Here is a 26,114-nt window from a genome sequence, read left to right as displayed (position 1 = left end):
GTAGGAACTACATAACCAGCGCAAAGAAACTAAAAATCTTGAAAAAAGAATGGAAGAATGGATAACTAGAATAATCAATGCAGGGAAGGCCATAAACGAACTGACAGAGATAAAAACCATGACATGAGAAATACGTGACAAATGCACAAGCTTCAGTAACTGACTTGATCAACTGGAAGAAAGTGTATCAACGATTGAAGATCAAATGAATGAAATGAACTGAGAAAAGAAGTCTAGAGAAAAAAGGAAAAAGAAATGAACAAAGCCTTCAAGAAGTATGGAATTATGTGAAAATACCAAATCTACGTCTGATTGGGGTGCCTGAAAGTGAGGGGGAAAATGGAACCAAGTTGGAAAACACTCTTCAGGATATCATCCAGGAGAACTTCCCCAACCTAGTAAGGCAGGCCAACATTCAAATTCAGGAACTACGGAGAGCACCACAAAGATACCCCTCGAGAAGAGCAACTCCAAGACACATAATTGTCAGATTCACCAAAGTTGAAATGAAGGAAAAAATGTTAAGGACAGCCAGAGAGAAAGGTCGGGTTACCCACAAAGGGAAGCCCATCAGACTAACAGCAGATCTCTCAGTAGAAACTCTCCAAGCCAGAAGAGAGTGGAGGCCAATATTCAACATTCTTAAAGAAAAGAATTTTCAACCCAGAATTTCATATTCAGCCAAACTAAGTTTCATAAGTGAAGGAGAAATAAAATCCTTTACAGACAAGCAAATGCTTAGAGATTTTGTCACCACCAGGCCAACCCTACAAGAGATCCTGAAGGAAGCACTAAACATGGAAAGGAGCAATCAGTACCAGCCATTGCAAAAACATGCCAAAATGTAAAGACCATCGATGCTAGGAAGAAACTGCATCAACTAATGAGCAAAATAACCAGCTAACTTCATAATGACAGGATCAAATTCACACATAACAATATTAACCTTAAACATAAATGGGCTAAATGGTCCAATTAAAAGACACAGACTGGAAAATTGGATAAAGAGTCAAGACCCATCAGTTTGCTGCACTCAGGAGACGCATCTCACATGCAGAGACACACATAGGCTCAAATAAAGGGATGGAGGAACATCTACCAAGCAAATGGAAAACAAAAAAAAGCAGGGGTTGCAATACTAGTCTCTGATAAAACAGACTTTAAACCAAAAAAGATCAAAAGAGACAAAGAAGGCCATTACATAATGGTAAAGGGATCAATTCAACAGGAAGAGCTAACTACCCTAACTATATATGCACCCAATACAGGAGCACCCAGATTCATAAAGCAAGTCCTTAGAGACTTACAAAGAGACTTAGATTCCCATACAATAATAATGGGAGACTTCAACACCCCACTGTCAACATTAGACAGATCAATGAGACAGAAAGTTAACAAGGATATCCAGGAATTGAACTCATCTCTGCACCAAGTCGACCTAATAGACATCAACAGAACTCTCCACCCCAAATCAACAGAGTATACATTCGTCTCAGCACCACATCACACTTATTCCAAAATTGACCACATAGTTGGAAGTAAAGCACTCCTCAGCAAATGTAAAAGAACAGAAATCATAACAAATTGTCTCTCAGACCACAGTGCAATCAAACTAGAACTCAGGATTAAGAAACTCAGCCAAAACCACTCAACTACATGGAAACTGAACAACCTGTTCCTGAATGACTACTGGGTACATAATGAAATGAAGGCAGAAATAAAGATGTTCTTTGAAACCAATGAGAACAAAGATACAACATACCAGAATCTCTGGAACACATTTGAAGCAGTGTGTAGAGGGAAATTGATAGCACTAAATGCCCACAAGAGAAAGCTGGAAAGATTTAAAATTGACACTCCAGCATCACAATTAAAAGAACTAGAGAAGCAAGAGCAAACACATTCAAAAGCTAGCAGAAGGGAAGAAATAACAAGAAATAACTAAGATCAGAGCAGAACTGAAGGAGATAGAGACACAAAAAACCCTCCAAAAAATCAATGAATCCAGGAGCTGGTTTTTTGAAAGATCAACAAAATTGACAGACCGCTAGCAAGACTAACAAAGAAGAAAAGAGAGAAGAAACAAATAGACGCAATAAAAAATGATAAAGGGGATATCACCTCCGACCCCACAGAAATACAAACTACCATCAGAGAATACTATAAACACCTCTACGCAAATGAACTAGAAAACCTAGAAGAAATTGATAATTTCCTGGACACTTACACTCTCCCAAGACTAAACCAGGAAGAAGTTGAATCCCTGAATAGACCAATAGCAGGCTCTGAAATTGAGGCAATAATTAATAGCCTACCAACCAAAAAAAGTCCAGGACCAGATGGATTCACAGCCAAATTCGACCACAGGTACAAGGAGGAGCTGGTACCATTCCTTCTGAAACTATTCCAATCAATAGAAAAAGAGGGAATCCTCCCTAACTCATTTTATGAGGCCAACATCATCCTGATACCAAAGCCTGGCAGAGACACAACAAAAAAAGGGAATTTTAGACCAATATCCCTGATGAACATCGATGCAAAAATCCTCAATAAAATACTGGCAAACCAAATCCAGCAGCACATCAAAAAGCTTATCCACCATGATCAAGTGGGCTTCATCCCTGGGATGCAAGGCTGGTTCAACATACACAAATCAATAAATGTAACCCATCACATAAACAGAAGCAAAGACAAAAACCACATGATTATCTCAATAGATGCAGAAAAGGCCTTTGACAACATTCAACAGCCCTTCATACTAAAAACTCTCAATAAATTTGGTATTGATGGAACATATCTCAAAATAATAAGAGCTATTTATGACAGACCCACAGCCAATATCATACTGAATGGGCAAAAACTGGAAGCATTCCCTTTGAAAACTGGCACAAGACAGGGATGCCCTCTCTCACCACTCCTATTCCACATAGTGTTGGAAGTTCTGGCTAGGGCAATAGGCAAGAGAAAGAAATAAAGGGTATTCAGTTAGGAAAAGAAGAAGTAAAATTGTCCCTCTTTGAGATGACATGATTGTATATTTAGAAAACCCCATTGTCTCAGACCAAAATCTCCTTAAGCTGATAAGCAACTTCAGCAAAGTCTCAGGATACAAAATTAAGGTGCAAAAATCACAAGCAATCTTATACAGCAGTAACAGACAAACAGAGAGTCAAATCATGAATGAACTTCCATTCACAATTGCTTCAAAGAGAATAAAATACCTAGGAATCCAACTTACAAGGGATGTAAAGGACCTCTTCAAGGAGAACTACAAACCACTGCTCAGTGAAATGAAAGAGGACACAAACAAATGGAAGAACATAACATGCTCATAGATAGGAAGAATCAATATCGTGAAAATGGCCATACTGCCCAACGTAATTTATAGATTCAATGCCATACCCATCAAGCTACCAATGAGTTTCTTCACAGAATTGGAAAAAAACTGCTTTAAAGTTTGTATGGAACCAAAACAGAGCTCACATTGCCAAGACAATCCTAAGCGAAAAGAACAAAGCTGGAGGCATCACGCTACCTGACTTCAAACTATACTACAAGGCTACAGTAACCAAAACAGCATGGTACTGGTACCAAAACAGAGATATAGACCAATGGAACAGAACAGAGTCCTCAGAAATAATACCACACATTTACAGCCATCTGATCTTTGACAAACCTGAGAGAAACAAGAAATGGGGAAAGGATTCCCTATTTAATAAATGGTGCTGGGAAAATTGGCTAGCCATAAGTAGAAAGCTGAAACTGGATCCTTTCCTTACTCCTTATACGAAAATTGATTCAAGATGGATTAGAGACTTAAATGTTAGACTTAAAACCATAAAAACTCTAGAAGAAAACTTAGGTAATACCATTCAGGACATAGGCATGGGCAAAGACTTCATGTCTAAAACACCAAAAGCAACGGCAACAGAAGCCAAAATTGACAAATGGGATCTAATTAAACTAAAGAGCTTCTGCACAGCAAAAGAAACTACCATCAGAGTGAACAGGCAACCTACAGAATGGGAGAAAATTTTTGCAATCTACTCATCTGACAAAGGGCTAATATCCAGAACCTACAAAGAACTCAAACAAATTTACAAGAAAAAAACAAACAACCCCATCACAAAGTGGGCAAAGGATATGAACAGATATTCCTCAAAAGAAGACATTCATATAGCCAACAGACACATGAAAAAATACTCATCATCACTGGCCATCAGAGAAATGCAAATCAAAACAACAATGAGATATCATCTCATACCAGTTAGAATGGCAATCATTCAAAAATCAGGAAACAACAGGTGCTGGAGAGGCCATGGAGAAATAGGAACACTTTTACACTGTTGGTGGGATTGTAAACTAGTTCAACCATTGTGGAAAACAGTATGGCGATTCCTCAAGGACCTAGAACTAGAAATACCATATGACCCAGCCATCCTATTACTGGGTATATACCCAAAGGATTATAAATCATGCTGCTATGAAGACACATGCACACGTATGTTTATTGTGGCACTATTCACAATAGCAAAGACTTGGAATCAACCCAAATGTCCATCAGTGACAGACTGGATTAAGGAAATGTGGCACATATACACCATGGAATACTATGCAGCCATAAAAAAGGACGAGTTTGTGTCCTTTGTAGGGACATAGATGCCGCTGGAAACCATCATTCTCAGCAAACTATTGCAAGAACAGAAAACCAAACACCGCATGTTCTCACTCATAGGTGGGAATTGAACAATGAGATCACTTGGACTTGGGTAGGGGAACATCACACACCGGGACCTATTATGGGGAGGAGGGAGGGGAGAGGGATGGCATTGGGAGTTGTACCTGATGTAAATGGCAAGTTGATGGGTGCTGACAAGTTGATGGGTGCAGCACACCAACATGGCACAAGGATACATATGTTATAAGCCTGCACGTTGTGTGCATGTACCCTAGAACTTAAAGTATTAAAAAAAAAAAAAAAAAGATGGGCTCATTTTTGAGCACCTAAAATTATCTTATGGGCAGCTGTGCAGGGCTGCATATAACTTATTTCTCAACTGCATTACCGTTCCAAAGCTAAGAAGATCCCCTGGTGTTATTGTTCAGTAGCTAAAGTAACTACACAGAATGGAGACCTAGGTCTGTAGCTGCTCACTCCACTCTTCTGCAATACTGAGAGTTTTGATTCATTTCTCCTGATGGTCAGAGCTTGGAATCTGAAAACTTCAGAACTTGGAATCTGAAAACTTAAAGATATAAACCTTAAAAATTAATGAGTTAAAAACAGTGTAATAGTCCACAACTCACTGCCATGTATGACCCAGTGCAAACAAGGAAATCTAGATGACTTAATTTACTTTCATCAGGGTACATAACAATGCCTGTTTTACTATTGTTTTTTTTTTTCTTTTTAGTCCAAAGGCGGGTCATAGAGACACACACTTACTTGGAAGTCTCCTCTCAAGGGGGTTGCTCTCTGTCATATCACAATAGCGTGAAAAAATTTTGGCATTTTGTGCAGCCTCTTCACTCCAACTCTGTAGTGGAAAGGAAAAAAAAAAAAAAAAAAAGCACATGGTCCAATTAATATTTTCATATGATTCTAATTTATTGTTTCTAATAATCCATGAGATATAATATCTTCCATTGTGTCAACTAGAAATACAAATAAGGAGATTACTATTAAACGTTCTAGTAGAAAGAGAAAGACAACAATTTCAATGTATTATGTTGGCCCTTGAATTCACAAATTCAAAATTTGGTAATTACATTCAGAGATAGATTCTCTCACAGATGTAGTAGAGAATTTAAGTAAATGCTTCCAGGGAAACAGACCAGAGTTCCCTAGTAATTTATTTGTAGTTTAAACTCAGACATGTTATTTTATCTCTTGGAATCTCAGTTTATCCGTCTGGAAACTGTTAGCTGTAATTTATGCCCAAAGGTTTGTTCAAATGTGATAATCCAAGGAATACAACTAAGATGTGATAAATCTTATGTATTGAATAAATGATGGCTGTGATTAGAAGCAAGGACACAGTCACATTTATATCTAAAATTATGAATAACAAAAATGGAAGCTAACTCCACATGGTAGAATCTGTCACCAATTTTGTGTGTATCTTCTGTCACTTTAACCTCAGAGCAAGTCTACAAAAGAGATAATATTATATCCATTTGTAAATAAGATAACTAAGGCACAGAGATGTTAAGTAACTTTTAGGGGGTCACACTACAAATAATTGACAAAATAAGAATTTGAATCCACTTAGGATGGCTTTAGAGTATGTGTTCTTGAATCTCAGTGTGCATCAACTATGCCGAGTTGAAGCATTTGGTCAGGTATGAGTAAGTAACAGCTATTCTCCCAATGCAGAAAAGGAGAAATTCTGCATCTGTAAGCATGACACTCCGCGGTAAACGATCTCCCTAATATTCTTCTATCATTGTGGTGTATATGAAACTGCCCAATTTTTACAAAGAACTGAGCCTATGAACATTTGTCTTATCTGAGTTCCTTTGTCAGGAAACCCATCATCAGGCCCCTCAGGTGGTAGCAGGGAACTGAGGCTTTCCTGATCACCACACCTGGGCAAGGAGACACAGCTACTACCTGTCGACCAGCTCCTCTTTCTTGTCCCTCCTGTTTTCCGTCCCTCCTATATAAACATGTAACTTTGGTTGGTTAGGGAGAGGGAAGGATTTGACAGGCTGACATCACCCACAACAAAGTCTTTCTTCTCAGGCAATGGACAATACTCATCTAGTGACTGGCTTTCTGTGCTGCAAGCAACTATACCTTGGCTGAACGCCTGGTGTTCAGCAGCATATACATCCATTTAAAAGAATATCCTTATATGTGCATATAACACATTGCCAACAGAAGGTGTAGAGTTTGTTTTTACTATAAGTTTTTATGTAAATCATTCAGCTACTCTTTAGACTGTTTGGAGGACATTCATTTTCAGTATCGTCCCGAGCATGTAAAGTTTAATTATTATATGTATTTGCTGCCATCTTGTGGTCAACTTTTTGAATTACCTTTGGGGTTGAATGAGACGAATTAAATAACTCATTAGCTTAGCACTGGGTAAAACCATGGTTTTGCAGGTTTTGATCGTTTCAAGAAAAAAAATTATTTTAGTTATGGCTATGTCTAACTTTTGAGCAGAAATGACACAACACATCTACCAGTGTATAGGCTCTCTGGGCTGGGGGAATACCATGGCATTCACTAGCAAAGAAAACATGGGAACTGGAACTTATCTGGTTAAAATATAGCAGGACGTTTGCACTTTGAAAAAGCTGTATAGGACATTACCTCTGATTAATGTTGGTGAGATACTCCTTTTCTGAGACATATTCACAATTAAAATTGAAGTTTGTACTATGATCATACCAAAGCTCGGAATTTCAGCTTTAACGAGTGACTCTGCTTTGGTTCTAATACTGTGTTCAGAAACTATTTTTTTTAACAAAATCTCTGCCTGGTAATTGCGGTTAACTCTTCAGTCCTATTGTTCCTTAAACTTGCTGTTGCTACTTCTAATCCTATATATGTCCTATGCATTGTTTGTGGAGCAGCTGAACCCTCCTATTTCTTTTGAAATATTTCTCCGTTTTACTGGTACACTTACTTTTATCATCTTGTTGACATTTCATACCTTTGTGCCTTAGCGCTTGAATATATGCATTCTTATATTGTTTCCAGTTTTTCTTCTGTATTTGCCTTTCATCTCCAATCTCAAATCAGAGGCTATATTTTTCACATTTCTTTAACCTTGTTTGTACCTCCTAGGTAAACTTATTTGCTCATCTGGCAACCAAGAAATTTGGACTCTACTTCTCCAGCTCCTTGGATCTGGCCCACTTGCATTTTAATCTGGGCCCCAGTTCTTAAGATTTTGAATAAGCTCCTCAATTTTCCTTAGGTTCAGTGTCATAATATGTAAAATGAAGAAAATTGTATTGGAAGAATGCAATGAGCTAATGTAACAAGGTATTTGAAAAATGCCTGTAAATAATAAACACAACATGTATGTTTGCTACAACACCATGTAGGAATGCCTCTGAAAGTTATTGATTTTTATCTTTAGTTCAAATACCTCTTTGGATTTTAAAGCGATTAAGAGATAAATCTCAAAATCATTTATCTATTTCCTTGTTTCATCCTCTTCATCATTTGTAAGAGAAAGGTGTTCCTTAGAATCACCCTCCACAGCCTGCACTGTTTCTAACCCTTGTTGCTATAGGCTGGTCCAGGGTTCAAGGAAGCAGGCTGAGGGTGCTCATGAAACTGAGTGATACTGCTGGATAACAAATGTGAGAGTAATCACCTAAACACCTGAGACTTCCCTAAATTTTTCTTGTAGCAGAGAATAGCAGGTTTATAATGAAAGAATTTCTCTTCCTCTTTATGGGATGCAATGTTGGTGAGATACCAACATTGGTATGCAATGTTGCAATGAAACTGGGGGATAAATTTATGGGTGCAATGAAACTGGGGGATAAATTTGCCAATATTTATTTACCTGGCCACATCAACTAACTAGATATCTGGACATTTTAACTCTAGGAAGAGTGTCTTAGCCTCTGGACTACTGCCCAATGAAGACAGCTATGAAATGCATGGATAACTTGTTGATCAATATTTGTCGTATATACTGGCAGCATCAGCATCAGCTGGGAGCTTGTGGCGGTCTCCAGGTCAGACCTCCTGAATCAGGATATCAGACACCAAGAAAGTGTGCTTTACTAAGTTCTTCAGGTAATTCTTGAGTACATGAAAGGCTGAGAAGCACTGTCTTAGAGTATTGAGGAATGAAGCTAGGCTGGCTGAGCTCTGTCCTTGACTAACCATACAATCATCAGAAAGTTACTTACCTTCTCTGGGTCTCTCTTTCTTCTGCTACGTAAAATATTTGTTGTGAAGATAAAACTTTTAGCACTTTGAAAGTGCGTAGAACTTAATAAAAACTCAGTAAACACCACTACGATTATTGCCATCATGGTTGTTGCTATTGTTCGATCTTACCATCTTCAGCATGTTGCTGGCTGGTGGAACTACTCCTCTTCTGAGAGTGTTGTGTATATTAACGATCTCTTGTTGTACATTTGGCAAGTCAGTGACGAGCTTATTAAATAGTTTTTTAGCTGATTTCCTCTGTTACCAGAAAAATATTAATTAGTGTTACTTCTTTTAAGTGGAATTTGTCATATATATTTTGCAGACCTATAGGCAATGCAAATTAAGTTTATATTAAACAGTGATTTATAGCATTTTCAAATTTATAGTGTCTCATTATATTGGATTCCGTTTCTCTAGTACTAGTTTTGAGGATTTCTGAACATCAGGATGACATTACATTAGTCTTCGGAATAATGCACTGGTTATCCTGTGATTAGGATTTTTCCAGGTTCATACTTTGGACCATGATGAAGCACTTTTTATTGGGCAATAAGATCCACAAAGGAAGATATCTTCAAAGCACGCCTGTTACTTACTTCTCTGGCTTATTCTCCACACACCTCCCACCCTGCAACAATTGTACTCTCTGCTTCCCAAATAAACTACTTCCACTTGAACCCTTGTCTAGTGGTGTGTGTCTGGGAGAACCCAAACTAAGAAATTCATTACTGAGGACAAAGCCACAAGTGCTATCAACACAAATTCTGTGTCTTCTTTCTGTTCGTATGAGAAAACATCAATACTCTCAAGTGTATGTGTGAGAGAGTATAACATAGAATTCAAATTCAGCCTACAATCTTGAATTCGTGACTGTTCTTTTCATTTATTTATTTTTTATTCTGAAACTCACTAAGAAGAAAAATACATGACCAAAGTATTTAGTTTAGCATTAATCGCTATAAAGAGCATTATTGTGTGTGTGTGTGTGTGTGTGTGTGTGAGATATCACATGTACTTCATACCTTTTTTTAAAAATGTAGCAGAACTAATGTACTATAATGTGAGGGGTGTCTGTTGCTTCCTTAATACCACAAGACCATCAGCACAATTTATGAATGCATAAGATCTAGCACCATAACTTACACAAATACAGAAGTATTCACTGTCATTTATATCAACAGTTCAGGGTATGGGGAGAAAACTTAAATATGGAATTCAGAAGACTCCTCTAGAGACTGTCTCTATGGACATACTCACATGGTGTTATTTTTTTCTCACATTGCAAGTCACTCTGATTTGGACTAGAGGAAAGGCTGAGGACCTACATGATTCCACATACCATTTCCAGATTACAACTCTCCTTGCTCCTCTGAAAACCTTTGCCGTATGGAAACTCATGACATTTTCCTCTCACACCTCATTCTTGAACATTTATTTAACATCTTATCATGGTTTTTTTCCTACTTCCTCTCTTTCCTGGAAATTGTGTTTCCTGAAACGAATTCATCTTTTCCACTCAGATTTCTGAAGTCAACTCAAAGGACTTTAATATCCACATGGATGAATCCAACCCTTTGATGTCTCAGGCCCTTAAAATCTTCCTCCTCTAGACTTCTCCTTCAATCATCTTTATCCTCACTTTAATGGTCACCAACTGTATCTCACTACATCCCAAAACATCATACCTCTCAAATCACCTGGTCAAGCATTTCCCTGCCTGATCAGAATTTCCTGTTCTTCCAAGTTGCCATGATCAGACATTCTGACTGTTCTTCAATATAATTGAGCCTGCTAACTCATTCTTCGTTTTCTCTACTAGCCCTCTCTTGTCTTTCCTTTCATCTCTATCTGTGTTCTCTAATTTCACAACTCTCATTTTGCAATATTTAATCTTTTGTCTGCACACCATCATCTAGAAATGCCTAACTAAAACACCCCAACTTTGGATGAGACTGACAATTCTCCTGCCTGTTCTATCAGCTGAGCATTGCCAGAAAAAATGTCTCAAAAAACAACACAACACATATCTGCATGACCCCAAATCAGTAAGATTGACCTCAAATAGTTCCTTAATTCTGCTAATAAATTCTAATGAATTGTTTGGTTAACTCACTCTGTCACTCTCCACTTTACTGTAGAACTTTTGCACTCTCCTCTATTCACAACTACCTTCTCTCAACAGATTGTGAAACATCCTTCTTCCCTCAGTAAAGAGAAGCAATCAGAGGGCAGCTGCTTCAACTGTCTTACCCAGTCTGTCAATCTACCTGTATCTGTCCCCTTTCTTTCCTCTTCTTCTGTGGTACAAGTGAATGGGTCATTCTTTCTAATCTTTCTAAGGCTCAACTCTCCAACAGTGTTATTTAGTCCATTCTCTTCTACCTTTTCCCCAAATCTTACATTATTTTTCATTTTGTTTGCTGTCAGCCACTCTTTTTTTTTTTTTTTTTTTTGCCCTTCCCAGTCCTGTTTACTTATGATTATGCAGCTTATATCTTTTTTTGAGAAGAAGTCCTGCTCTGTTGCTTGGAGTGGAGTGCAGTAGCATGATCTTGGTTCACTGCAGCCTCTACCTCCCAGGCTCAAGTGATTCTCCTGCCTCAACCTCCCAAGTAGCTAGGATTATAGGCATGCACCACCATGCCTGGCTGCATGCTGCTTATATCTTAAAACAAATAAACAAGCAAACATCTCTTCGTTTACCTCACTTTCCCATTCAACTATTGTTCTCTGTCTCTGCTCTCTTTCCCTATCTATATTCTGGAAAATATTGCCAACTCTGGCTGTGTACAATTGCCCAAGTAATAGAGCCTTGCATTTACCTTCCCCCATTTTTTCAATAATATGTTTTCTATCCTAGGCGATCCACCTCCCCTGCTGCTTAGGCATTAGGCAATGTCTGGAGAAATTTGAAGTTGTCATGATGGGCATGATAGGGGGAGATAAGATTGCCATCTTAGAATAGAGAGCAAGGATGCTGCTGCTAAATTCCTGCAAGGCCCAGGACAACCCTCCCTGAAACAAATAATTATCTCATACAAAATGGCAATGAGGTTTAAGTTGAGAAATGCCTCCATTAAAAATATTCCTATTAAGGTCTCTGACAAGCTCAATTTGCATATGCAATATTGTTTTAATGACTTTATTCTACTTCGTTTATTGGCAGCTGACTCCTCTCACTAAGCTTTCAGTGTAGAAATAGTCTTTCTTTTGGTGTGAGGAACAAAACACTCTCTTTATTTTTCTCTTTCCTTTCAGACTTCTCTGTTTCTTTCACCTGGACTGATTGTGGCTACTGTCTAGCTTTCCACTGGCCTTCCTGAATCCACTAATGCTTTACTACATCTACATTCTCTGTCCCACTCCTTGATCCATCATTCTTCCATAATCCAGTCTCCAGTCGTCATTCAGAGCAAAAATTTTAAAACATAGACACAATGGAGTCACTTTACTGTTAAAAGTCTTCACCAGTTTACCATTCATAGAAAGAGAAACTCAAATCTTTAACAAGGCCTTTGAATATTCTGTTTATTCTCAGCCTCTATCTAGGATATGTGCCCTTATCTCTGCTGTAGTCACATTAATTTTTTTTTTTTTTTTTTTTTTAGTTATCTGAATGTGCCAGTTTCCTTCCTGCCATAGAATATTTGCCCATGCCTGTATCTTTGATGGTACATCTTGTTAGTTTGCAAGGCCAACTTATTCTTCAGATCCCAGGTATACCATGTGCTCAGAGAAGTCTCTCATTAACTCAGAGAAGATTCAGCCTGCCTGTTATCTGATCATAACTCTCTATAGTTTTCCTTAAGAAAACTATTTGTGTAACATCTACCAGATTGTCGTGGAAAACTACCTATATAAAAAGTAAAAACAATTTCTGTTAAATTAGATGCTTAATATCCCAGCAAACACTGCCACTTGTGGAAGTTTAAAATACAATTCAGGTCTGGTGGTTAGTCCATTTGATTTCTACCTGGAATCTGAAAAAAATAAAGCATAATACTATTTTTGTTGGCAAATTGGAGCACATTATTTACTTTAACTGAGACTCATGTTTAAAGTTTATGTAATAAATTTGTGTTGGGGGCTTAATTTATCTTCTTGTTTAAATGTAAAATTCTTAAGCCTTTATTTTATGACCAAACTGTCTACAAAATTGTATGAAAATATTCTAATAGATCTCTGTTATAAAGCATAAACATATTGTTTTATCAATGCCTTCTACTTTTTCTTTTGTATTCTTGGTCAAAAGCGGATTGGGTATGGTTTCCCATTGGGTGGAGTTCTACTTATCTACTCTTTGCTCTGGACTTTTAACTAGCGATGCTAATTTCATCTTTCACATGACGATCTGGGTTAGGCTGTTTCCCAGAATTTGGCCTAAGTGGTCTAGACAGCCTAGTACTAGGTCTTGATGGCAAACATAGGTTTCTGACTGTTTGCCCTTTTCCCATGCCTCTGGAATGGTGGCTACACTTCAGATTAGCTTTTTCCTTATTATGAAGCATGAAGATCACTCTTCCACACTGGGGAAGTAAAATGGTCAGAGAATCAGAGGGAAGGAAGAAGTCTTATTCAGGACTCTAATTCAGGACACTAATTCCAACTTACTGGAGGATTACTGGGCATTAAACAGGAGCTCCACCTAGTCTCTCTTTGGGGAAGAGGAGTGAGTAATAGGATTCAAATACCAAACCAACACCCTAATAGCCTACTGCATATGGATTTTCTTTCCACAATAAAACTAAGTGCCTTTTATTTCTTACTTCTCTACCTGGCCTATGAAAATATTTTCTATACCAAGGTTTTCTATACCATGGTTTTTTCTATACCACTCATTTTCTATACCAAGGTTATTTACTTCAGTTTGTCATAAAATTTTGGGTAAATTAAAATATATATTATTTTCTTTATATCATTGAAGTTATTTAAAGGTGAATATTATTGGCTGATCATAGAATATTATGTCATTGTGTGTTCTACTTCTGTTTTGTGACTGTTGAAGTTATTGTTTTTAATTATTAGTGAGATTAAGGTAGCCTATGGAATTCAAACTGCTAATTAGCTCCTCATGTCGCTCTTTGTGCTATTGGCACCTTTCCATTTTATATTTAATTTTGATGCTTTAAATTATTATTATAGTAAAAAATTATATAGCTCATCTGCATTCTCAGCTTTTTTCCTGTATTATCCAGAGGGGCCACAATGAAATAGATATGGACCCATGGAGCTAACTGATTAAGTATAATTTCAGGCCCTGCCATGTCTTATTCCTCAGATATTGGCCATATGACTCAACTTTCCTATTCTTTGGTTCTCTTTTATAAAATGGTATTAAGATGAGTACTTGCCTCACAGGGCTATTGTGAAAACAAAGTGAGTAATGGGTGTAGCAGTCTCACAACAGTGCCTCTGACGTGAATTCTATTAAAGTGTTAGCTCTTATCTTTATTTAGAAAGTAATTATGAAACCCAACCCTCACATACTTTCATGGACAACACAGGCAGTAAGCAAGCAGCAGCAACCAAAAACAAGAGGTGTTTAATTTCCATCCCTGAAAAGAAAAATAACATAATTTTAGATTATTCTCAATTCATGGGATAACATCTTGTAATAAACTTTATTTAAACCACTTTTACATGTGTTTGCAATATTTTCCCTAAAAGAAACCTTTAGGATCCAACCAAGACTTAATGTATTAGTCATTAGGACCCAGATAGGAAGGCAGGACTGTTGTTTGAGGGATAGTAGACTCTCAAAAATATAAATTTTTTTAAACCCTGGACCTTTGAATATGTTATAATGTGTGACATAAGGGAATTAAGGTGGTAGATGGAATTCAAACTGCTAAATAGCTAACATTAAAGTAGGGAGATTTTCCTGGAATATCTGGGTGGACCCAATGTAATCACAAGCGTATTTAATGTTGAAGAGGAAGTCAAAAGAGTCAGTGTCAGTGATGAGCATGAGACAGACTTGACCAGTCATGCTGAATTTGAAGACAGAGGAAGATACTGCAAGCTAAAGAATATGGATAGCCTCTGGAAGCAGGAAAAGGTAAGGAAACAGATTCTCCCCATAAAGTTTCCCTGTTGACATCCTGATTTTAGCCCAGGAAGACCTATCTGAATTTCTGACCTCCAGAACAGTAGGATAATAAACCTATATTTATTTTAGAACATTCAATTTATGATAACTTGTTATAGTAGCAAGCGGAAAGTAATATAAGAAACGGAAAGATTATATTTAAACTCTCCATCAGCTACAAAGAAGAGGAGTAATTTGGTACTACTAATTTATGTAAGTGACTTAGAGATATTCCATAATATCTGATCACCTTGCTAAGCATGGTTGTCATTGAGTCAAACAAATCAGAGCTAATGTACCCTCTCCTTTCTTTTTAGTTAATATAAATAGTTAACTCTAGGATATTAATAAGTATAGATTATTGAATTTGGTTGGCACCTTCTTTTCACCATCTGCGAAGTTTATTTCTGAATTAATCCTGCTGTGTGAGAAGTAAAAAAGGCTAACAGTTTGGTTCTCATTTTACAAAAGCAAGCACTTTTAAAGAACAAGTTACCAGATTTGTGCAGAATAATACAGGGCAGACAATTACTCGTGCTTTTCCCCCCAATGATGTAGTTTACCACTGCTCTCACGCTTCCCATGCTGACTGCCAGACATGCTCAATATGAGAGAGAACTCTCTAAATCAATTCTTTCAGAGAATACACACATGTAAACAATCTCACCTTTATTATTCTCTTTTATCTATTTCCTTGCCTTTCTCTCTCCCTCCAAATGTTCACATAGCCTCACATTTCAAGATTTATCGTAATGTGGTGACACAGATGATGAAATATCCCTTTTTCTTACTAATCCTAAAAAAATCTAGTAAAGCAGACAATATTAACCCTGAGGTAACTGAAAAAAAAGTAAAATAAAAGGGAGATTCTGAGGGGAGGGGCTTCAGGAGAGATAGCTGATTAAGCATCTGGCACTTGCCTTCTCCACAAAGAAGAACCAAAATAAGGAGTAGATAATTAAACTCCAAATAGACCATCTAGTATTCAACAGATAAGTGACATGAAGCACCTAAAGCAAGGAAGGAGAGAAAAACAAGGCAGTCTGCTCAGTTGAGATTGGCTGGGAGCCTGGAAAGACTCCTTAATGTATGGAAAGGGTAAGAGAGTGACCCCCACTAATGCATATTTTCATCATGGACTTCTGCATCCTAGCCATTGGGATGCCTCTAGACCCTCACAGACCACCAGCCCCCATCCCCCTGAGGCTACCAAAGAGTTGCCTGGAGACTGCCCAAAGGCACAGTTCTAGAGGAGAGTTCATGGTGGGTCCCACGGGTTTCACACACCCTTGAGTGCTAGGCAGCTACAGAAGGGTCCTTTATTGAGACCCTATTCCCAACCAGGCTGCATTCTGCACAGGGTCCCAATAGCCCTTGCATATCCACATCTCTGGAGCCACATTGACATTTCCCACCTGAAGCGTCTGCTGCACCTAGCTGCTGCTGCCAGAGACGATATATTTAACAAGTGCTGAAAGAAAAAAAAAAAAAAAAAAAAAAAAAAAGAAACTTCCACCTATGGATACTATAACCAAGAAAGTTATCCTTCATAAATGAAAGATTTTAAAAACGTATATTCCAGACAAGCAAAAGCTAAGGGAATTTGCTACCATTAGACTGGCCCTACTGGTAATGCTTAAAGGAGTCCTACACATGGAAGTGAAAAGATATCTACCATCATGAAAACACACAAAAGTATTAAACCCACTGGTAGAGCAAACACAAATAAGGAAGAGAGAAAACTCAAATGTTATGACTATGTAAAACCAGCTGACCACAATGATAAACAATAAGAGAAAAAGGAAACAAAAAATATACAAAACAACCAGAAATTAACTAACAAAATGACATATCAATGATAACATTGAACATAAATGGATTAAATTTTACACTTAAAAATATAGAGTGGCTAAGTGGATTAAAATATAACCCAACTATATTCTATCTTTAAGAAACTCATCTCACCTATAAAGACAGATATAGAATGAAAGTAAAGGGATATCAAAAGATATTCCATGCAAATGGAAACCAAAACCAAGCAGAAATAGCTACAGTTATATAAGATAAAACAGACTTTAAGTTCAAAATAGCAAAAGCAGACAAAGAATGTCATTACATAATGAAAAAAGGAATCAATTCAGCAAGAGAAAGTAACAATTCTAAATGTATACACCCAACAATGGAGCACCCAGATATATAAAGCAAATATTATTATATCTAAAGGGAGAGATAAACTCCAATACGATAATAGTGGGGAGTCCAACACCCTACTCTCAGCATTAGACAGCTCATATAGATAGAAATTAACAAATAAACATTGGATTTAAATTGTATATTAAACCAAAGGAACCTAACAGACATTTATATAACATTTTATCCAACAGCTACAAAGTGCACATTCCTCTCATCAGCACATGAAACATTCTTTAGCATGGACCATATGTTAGAAAACAAAACAAGTCTCAATGAATTTTTAAACATTGAAATGATGTCAAGTATCTTCTCTTACTACAATGAAATAAAACTAGAAATCAATAACAAGAGGAACTTTGGAAACTGTAAAAAATGTGGAAATTAAACAGCAGACTCCTGAATGACCATTGGGTCAAGGAAGGAATTAAGGAGTAAATCAAACATTTTTTTAAACAAATAAAAATGGAAATACAGCATACCAAAACCTATGGGGATACAGCAAAAGCAGTGCTAAAAGGCAAATTTATAGTGACAAACAACTACCTCAAACAAAAGAAAGATTTTAAATAAACAATCTAACAATGCATCTCAAGAATGAAAAAAAAAAAATAAGGGCAAATCAAACCCAAACCTGGTAGAAGAAATCACAACGTTCAGAGCAGAACTGGACAAAATAGAGACTTTAAAAAATAATACAAAGGATTAAAAAAGTTGAACTTTTGAAAATATAAACAAGACTGATAAACCAGTAGGCCAAGTAACCAAGATAAAAAAGAGGAGACCCAAATAAATAAAATCAGAAAAAAAGAAGATATTACAAATGTCACTAGAGAAATACAGAAGACCACAAGACAATCATGGATAACTGTATCCTAACAACTGAAAATTGTAGAGAAAATAAATGAACTCCTGGAGACATACAACCTACCAAGATTGAACCAGAAAGAAATAGAAACCAGAACTGACCAATAATGAGTAATGACATTGAATTGTAATAAAAACTCTACCAATAAGAAAAGTCCAGGATCAGATGATTTCACTGCTGAATTCTACCGAGTTTTCAAAGATGAACTAACATCTATTCTTCTCAAACTATTCCAAAATATTACAAGAAAAGTAAAGTTGCCCTAATTCATTCTAAGAGGCTGGCATTACTCTGATACCAAAACCAGACAAGGATGCAACAAAGAAGAAATCTATAGGCCAATATCCCTGATGAACATAGATTCAAAGTTCCTTAACAAAATACTAACAAACCAAATCCAACAGCACATGTAAAATGTAATGGACAATGATCACGTGGGATTTATAGCAGGGATGCAAGGATGGTTCGACATATGCAAATCAATAAATGTGACATATCACATTAACAAAATAAGGGAAAAGAACCATATGGTAATCTCAATAGACTCCTTAAAAGCATTTGATAAAATTTAACATCTCCTCCTAACAAAAAACTCTCAACAAACTAAGCATTGAAAGAATCTAACTTGGCCAGGCACAGTAGCTCACACCTGTAATTCCAGCACTTTGGGAGGCTGAGGTGGGCAGATCACTTGAGGTCATGAGTTTAAGACCAGCCTGGGCAACACGGTGACACCTCGTCTCTACTAAAAATACAAAACATCAGCAAGGCGTGGTGGCACGTACCTGTAGTCCTAGCTACTCAGGAGGCTGAGGTGGGAGAATTAGTTGAACCTAGGAGGTGGAGGTTGCAGTTAGCCAAGATCATGCCATTGCACTCCAGCCTGGGCGACAGAGAAAGACTCCATAAAAAAAAAAAAAAAAAAAAAAAGAACATAATGCAACATAATAACGGCCATAATATGACAAATCCACATCTAGCATCACACTAAATGGGCAAAAGCTGAATGTCTTTCCTCTAAGACCCAAAACAAGACAACATTGCCCATGTTCAGCACTCTTATTTAATATAGTGCTGGGAAGTTCTAGCAAGAGAAATCATGCAAGAGGAAGAAATAAAAGGCGTTCAAATTGGGAGAGAGAAAGTCAAATTGTCACTCTTTGCAGATGATATGATATTATATCTAGAAAACCTAAAGACTCCACCAAATTCTTAGATCTGATAAGTAAGTTAAATAACTTTGCAAGATACAAAATCAGCATGCAAAAATCACTAGTGTTTCAAATAAAATACCTAAAGATAAATTTTACCAAAGAGGCGAAAAAATTCTACAAGGAAAATTGCAAAAGTCTTATGAAAGAAATTGAAAAGGACACAAATAACTAAAAGTAATCCCATGCTCATGAATTAGAAAAATTAATTTTGTTAATATAACCATAATGTCTAAAGCGATCTACAGATTCACACAATTCTCATCAAAATACCAGTGTCATTTTCCATAGAAATAGAAAAAAAGTCCTACAATTAAATGGAACCAAATATAGCTTAGATAGCCAAAGCCATTCTGAGCAAATAGAATAAAACCAGAGTCATGATACTACCTGAGTTCAAAGTATATTACAAGTCTCTAGTAAATAAAAATCGAGGTATTGCTATAAAAATAGATACATAGAAGAGAGAACCAATAAAATGGAAGAGAGAACCAAGAAATAAACCCACATACATACAGCCAACTGACTTTTGATAAAGACACCAAGAGCATTCATTAGAAAAAGGATATCCTCTTCATTAATGGTGCTAAAAAATTGGATGCTCATATGCATAAGAATGAAAGTGAACCCTTATTTTTCACCAAATGTAAAAATAAACTTAAAATAGATTAAAGACTTAAACACAAATCTTGGAACTATAAGATTATTAGAAAAAATCATAGGAAAACTTCAGGACATTGATCTAGACAAAGCTTTTATTATTGAGACCTCAAAAGCACAGACAACAAGAACAAGAATAGGCAAATGGGACTGTTAAACTAAAAACTTCTTCACAGCAAAGAAAACAATCAACAGAGTGAATGGCAATGTGTTTAATGGAAGTAAATATTTGCAAATATTCTTGACTAATATCCAGAATATGTAAGAAACTCAAACAACTCAACAGTGAAAAAACAAATAATCCTATTAAAAAGTGTGAAAGGACTTTGGATGAATAGATATTTCACAAAAGAGGACATAAGAATGGCCAAAGAATATATGAAAAAATATTCAACATCACTAATCATCAGGGAAATGCAAATTAAAACAACAATGAGATATTATCTTGCTCCAGTTAGAATGACTATTATTAAAAGACAAACAATTACAGATGCTAGTTATGGATGCTAGTGAAAAAAGAGCTCTTATATGCTGTTGGTGAGAGTATAAATTAGTATAGCCACTACTGAAAACATTATGGAGATTGAAAACATGTAAGTAGAAGTACCATTCAATCTAGTAATTCTACTGAGTATTTATCCAAAAGAAAATAAATGAGTATATCAGAGGAATACCCATACTCCCATGTTTATTTCAGCACTATTTGCAATAATCAAGATAAGGAATTAATCTAAGTGCTCATTAATGGATGAGTGGATTAAGAAAATGTGGCATATATACACAACAGAATGCTATCAGCCATAAAGAGTAATGAAATTATGCATTTGCAGCAACATGGATAGAACTGGAGGTCCTTAGATTAGGTGAATATGCTAGGCACAGGAAGACAAATATTGTATGTTGTCACTCATATACAGAAGCTGAAAAAAAGTTGATCTCATGGAGACAGAGAGTAGAATGATAGATATTGGATACTGGGAAGGGTGTGTGTGTAGGTTGAGGCACGTGGGAGTGGATAAAGAGAGGTTGGTTAATGGGTGCAAACATACAGCTAGATAGAAGGAATAAATTCCAATGCTTAATAGCACAGTAGGTTGACTATAGTTAACAACAACTTATTGTATATTTCCAAATAATTAGCAGAGAGGACTTGAAATGTTCTCAAAACATGGAAATGATACTCCAGGTGAGGGATGACCCAAATAGTCAGGCTTGAATATTACACAGTCTTTGGATGTAACAAAATATCACATGTGCCCCATTAATACATACACATACTATGTTTCAATAGAAAAGGAGGTTCTGACACAAAGTAGATTAACGTATAGTCACACATTTATATATATACTATACACACACAAGTATATATATACTTTACAAATTTATCTCTACATTATATATATTGCATACATGTGTAAACACATATATATACAGAAAACATATATATATACCTATACTCTGACATTTTATTATTCATATTAGTCCTCATTATGAGGCTATCTATACTGCTGTTTTTACATTTTCTGAGGGACACTTTTTTGGGGTGATGTGTGCTTATTATCTTGATTGTTATGATGCTTTCGTGATTGTACACTTACATGTACCTTAACTGTACCTCAAAAAAGCTGTTATGAAAAGCTCAAGAACTACCCTCCCAAATGTATTTGTTTTCCACCAGATAAAAATTGGTACTGATAATTTAGATTTTGTCTTTCAAGTCTTCTTTTTTCTTATATACAAATCCAGTACTTAGTAGAATTTACACGTAAAAACATAATTTATGTAAAATATTATCTTGCTTTTCTCAGAATTTCCATTTTATTTTGAAAATATGATTAATTTGTAATTTACCTGTGATTTTGATATAACACTAAATCTAGGTAAATTAATCCCAGAACTTATTTTCTGTGCAAGTACTAAAAGCATCCAGAAGAAAACTCATTATGATCTCTTGAGAATGATAATGGGATAATCGGTGTCACCTGGGATTATGGTTACTTTGCATGTTGGCATATCCAGTGAATTCTGATTGATCAAAGTTTAGGACAACTATGCTAAGGGAAACTGCTAAGAAAGGACCTTAGATTTTTCAGCCCATGTTTTGGCTTGAGGGCAATGAATAGGTGAAACGCATATACTCGAAGTTACACCTTGTCAGAGAAAAGAGGCTGCAAACAAACAAACAAACAAACAAAAAAGCAGGAGGGCCATTATTTTTGTTTGCTTGAGGTCTAAATAGTGGGTGACTGAGTCACAATATGAAGGTAAAAGTTAATAATTCAACATCAGCAGTAAATTAAGCATTTTAGAATAAGGATTGAATACAGGAAATTATGAAGGTATCTCTGTTGTCCCAGAATTATAATAGTACAGATTTTGGGCCCTGGGATAATTCCTGGAGGTATGGATCGAAATTGGGTAGGGCTGAAGGGATGGAAAACTGCAGGAAATAGAGCATTTGGCAAATAGCAAATCTTGCTGATGTAAGAAAGATGTAGACATAAAGATTAGAATTGTAGAGCATAGCTCAGAGCTGGAACAGAGGTTGTGAGGGTGGAAATATAAATGGGTCCAGGATAAAAGACCCTGTAGATCCAGACTGAGATACTAAGCCCTAGTCCAACCTCTGGGACTTATCTTATCTCAGTGTTCCAATGGAATAAATTATTCTCTACTGCCTGGAGGATTGCAAATCTAGGAACTAAGTAGGCCATTTCAGCCAAGGAATTACATAGCTGCTTGAACTCAGGTAAAGGTAGCTCTTCTGAACAGAAGTATTACAGAAGAAGAAGCATTACTTCATTGGCTTTAGCATAATTCCTTCTTAAGACAATTATTTTATACACAAATGGCAATCTTAAGCCAATACTCTTAAAATATTTTTAGATAATAATACCAGCAACTTGATACATTATTTAAATGTATTTCTTTACCCTTTAGTTTCAGGTTGTGTTTCTTGTTGACAAATTTGTAGATCATAAACAACTGAAAGTTAATATTTTGTGAGAGGAAAGATCCAAGATGAGAGAAAAGGCTGAGGACAGCTGGGTACTGCCCTATGGCATGCCCTGGGGAATGCACTCTCATAGATTCAATTGTTAGACCATGACCTTCTCAGCACTTACATGAAGAACAGTCCCTTCCTTGCCTTAACCAAAGAAAATACATCTTCTTTTTAATTTTCCCCACCTCAGTGAATCTGTTATTTGTTTAAAAAAGTTACTGAGGTGTAACTTACATATAACATAGCATGCAAGTCTTAAGTGTATAGTTTGATTCGTTTACAACTATGTATATACTAGTGTAACTACGACCAAAATCAATATATAGATGATTTCCAATACCCAAGAAGGTCCCGTGCACCCCTTTCAGTCTGAAGACCCCAAAAGTAAAACCTATCTTGATATAACTAGGATTAGTTTCATCAGTTTTTAAACTTTGAATAAGTGAAATATATATTTTCAATATCTAACCTCTTTCACCACTCATTATTATGCTTATGAGATTCATCCATGTTGCATGTGAAGAAGTTTGTATTTGTTAATAACTGCAGAGTATTCTACTGTATACACACAGTACAATTAATTTAATCATTCTATTCATTATAAGAATTTTGATTATTTTCAGTTTGGAACCATTATAAGTAAAACTATGAACATTTTCTCTGTACCTCTTTTAGTAAACACTGTTGTTATTCACTCTGTGTGTGTGTGTGTGTGTGTGTGTGTGTGTTTGGATATATACCCCAGAGTGGGATTATTGGGCTGTATGGTACACACATGTTTTCCTTTAGTAGATATTGTCCAATATTTTTCCAAATGAGTTTTATCAAATCATACTCGCGTAAGCTTCATATCCTCACCTATTATTTGTATTCTCAATTTTTTTTTCAATTTTATCTATTATGTTTGTGTAATGATATTTCATTGCAGTTTTTAATTTATATTTGTTTAATAACAAGATATTGAGCTTATTTGCACGTGTTTATCAGCCACTTCGATCCCATCTTTTGCATAATCTCCATCGAATGTTTTTTCCATTGTTGTAATTAGGTTGACTGTTTTTTTCCTTTTTCGCTTATATGAATTCTCTACATCTTCTTGATAAGGCAATTGTCAAATGCTTTACAAATATCTTCCCTTAGTCTGTGGCTTATGATTTGAACTATCTTAGTTGTAGCTTTTGTTAAACAAAAGTTTCTAATTCAAATAAATCTAACTAATCTTTATTTTCTTATGTTAGTGCTTATGCATGTGTTGGCGTGTGTGTGTTCTATTTAAGAAATTTTGGCCCAAAGTTAATGAGTCATAAAGACATTTAGCATTGAAAAATATTGGAGAACAAAGCTGTAGGATTTACAGTACCAAGTATTAAAACTCACTATAATGCTGAAGTCATTAAGACAGCGTACTAGTAACACGAGTACAGATACATGGACCAATGGCAAATTATGTAATTCAGAAACAAGTTCACATACATAGTCACTTGATTTATGACAGTCTCAAATGCAATTGAATGGAGAAAGGTTGATCATTTTTATAAAAGACAGGAGGTCAATGGAATATCTAATAGAGAAAAGATAAGTATTCTGATCACCACCTTCCACGAAAAACAAAAATTGTTTTCCCTTGAGTTATAGATTTAAATGTGAGTACCATCTTATTTTTACAAATCTAAATGTGCAAACTATCGTATCTGTAAGACATAAATTCCAGCTATTTGATAATTATCTGATATTATTTGAAGTGTGCAGTCACATTTCTTCCAAATTCTCTTGTCTAGTGATTTTCTCTCATTATAGTCAATTTGATCCATTGCATTATATGTAAAAGGTCTTCGTGAAAACAAAAGGAAGGCACTTAGTGGAGGCTTTGGAATATATTACTAAACGTAAGATTTCCGTAAGCGGTTTTGGGGAGAATAATTCAGAGAGCACAAAGCATTAATGGGATTGAGATAGAAACTGGAAAGGGAGTGAGGGAGCAGGAAGGGCACAAAGGGAAGTTGTTGAGAAAGGCCGAGGTCAGGTGGGGCACAAAAGTTGTGTAATTTATGAATCCAAGACCTAGCATGAAGACCCTGGAGACTTGAAGCAAGAGTGGAGACTGGCAGATGGAAACACTGCAGAAAGGAGTTTGGACAGCTTAAAATCCTGCCCGCTGGGGCCCACCACTGAATTCTCAATTTCTCCTTCATGCTGTCTTGGTTCTGATAGAGGCTGCCTTACAGTCTTTGTAAAACAAATCTTTTATCGCCATTATCCACTAAATGTCTAGCAACTCTCCAAAATAAAATGTCAAGTTATAAAAGAAACAGAGGAACACTAGCTGTTTAACTATGGCCCCTTAATACTGGCTAACTCTTTTGGCAGCATTTTCAATATTTCATGAAACAAAAGATGCCTACCTTGTCATTTTCAGATCTATATAACCACATGGTAATTGTCCCTACATGAAAAAATGTTTCTTCTAAGTCCTCCCCAAGAAGTTCATGAGAATGAACTCAACATGTAATATTACTTTGCATTTATATAGTATATTTTAGCTTGTAAACTCCTTTATTAAAAGCATGGAGATAACTAAACATTTACTTTTAGATCACAATAGTATTAGAATAAAACATTGCATGTAATCTCATTTAACATTATAGCAGTGCTATTTGGTAGTCACTTATGAATCTTATTTTAAAATAAAGAAACTGACAAAGATATAATATAACTTACCCAAGTCCACACAGCTTGTAAATTTGTGTCCTAATAAGAACCCAGCCTTTCACTATGTAGGGTACTCGGGCTTTTAAATGACAGTACACGGGGGAGATTTGTTCAATGAGGCAGTCAGTACAAGGTACGTGCCTCTAACAGATCAAGGGATTTACAGTGGACACTGGACATGAATACATGATAATCAGAACAAATCTAGAGTCTGTGAAGATTACAAATCATGATTGTGAGGACATTTCTAGTTTGTAACCCAGGCAACATCATCAATGAACCTCACCAATTTTAAACTTTTACCTTGGGAACAAACTGCAAAGATTAGTTGCATGATTCGGCAGAGCCACAATCAGATAACAAAGGTCACTGTAAGGGAAAATGACTTGCTGGTCCAGAAAAGGGTAACAACTTCTCAGCTTTATTAAATTCATTCAGTAATTATTTTTTGAGGTCTTAAGATGATTTATGCTCTC

At 36.1% G+C, this 26,114-nt stretch overlaps 1 protein-coding gene across 1 annotated transcript in view; it reads right to left on the bottom strand.

The window, feature by feature from the left end:
- CRISP1 (cysteine rich secretory protein 1) overlaps window positions 1-25,697 on the bottom strand; it is a 39,572-nt gene extending 13,875 nt beyond the window's left edge. The window contains 4 exon segments of the mRNA NM_001032811.1: window positions 5,447-5,537; window positions 9,035-9,163; window positions 14,396-14,463; window positions 25,648-25,697. Of these exon segments, the coding sequence (NP_001027983.1) occupies window positions 5,447-5,537; window positions 9,035-9,163; window positions 14,396-14,461 (286 nt within the window). The 5' untranslated portion in view covers window positions 14,462-14,463; window positions 25,648-25,697.
- Between the last annotated feature and the right edge of the window lie 417 nt (window positions 25,698-26,114).

This window comes from Macaca mulatta, chromosome 4, assembly GCF_049350105.2.
Source record: "Macaca mulatta isolate MMU2019108-1 chromosome 4, T2T-MMU8v2.0, whole genome shotgun sequence".
Lineage (NCBI taxonomy): Eukaryota > Metazoa > Chordata > Mammalia > Primates > Cercopithecidae > Macaca > Macaca mulatta.
Note: the sequence above shows the minus strand (reverse complement) of the source record. Positions and strands in the feature narration are given on the sequence as shown.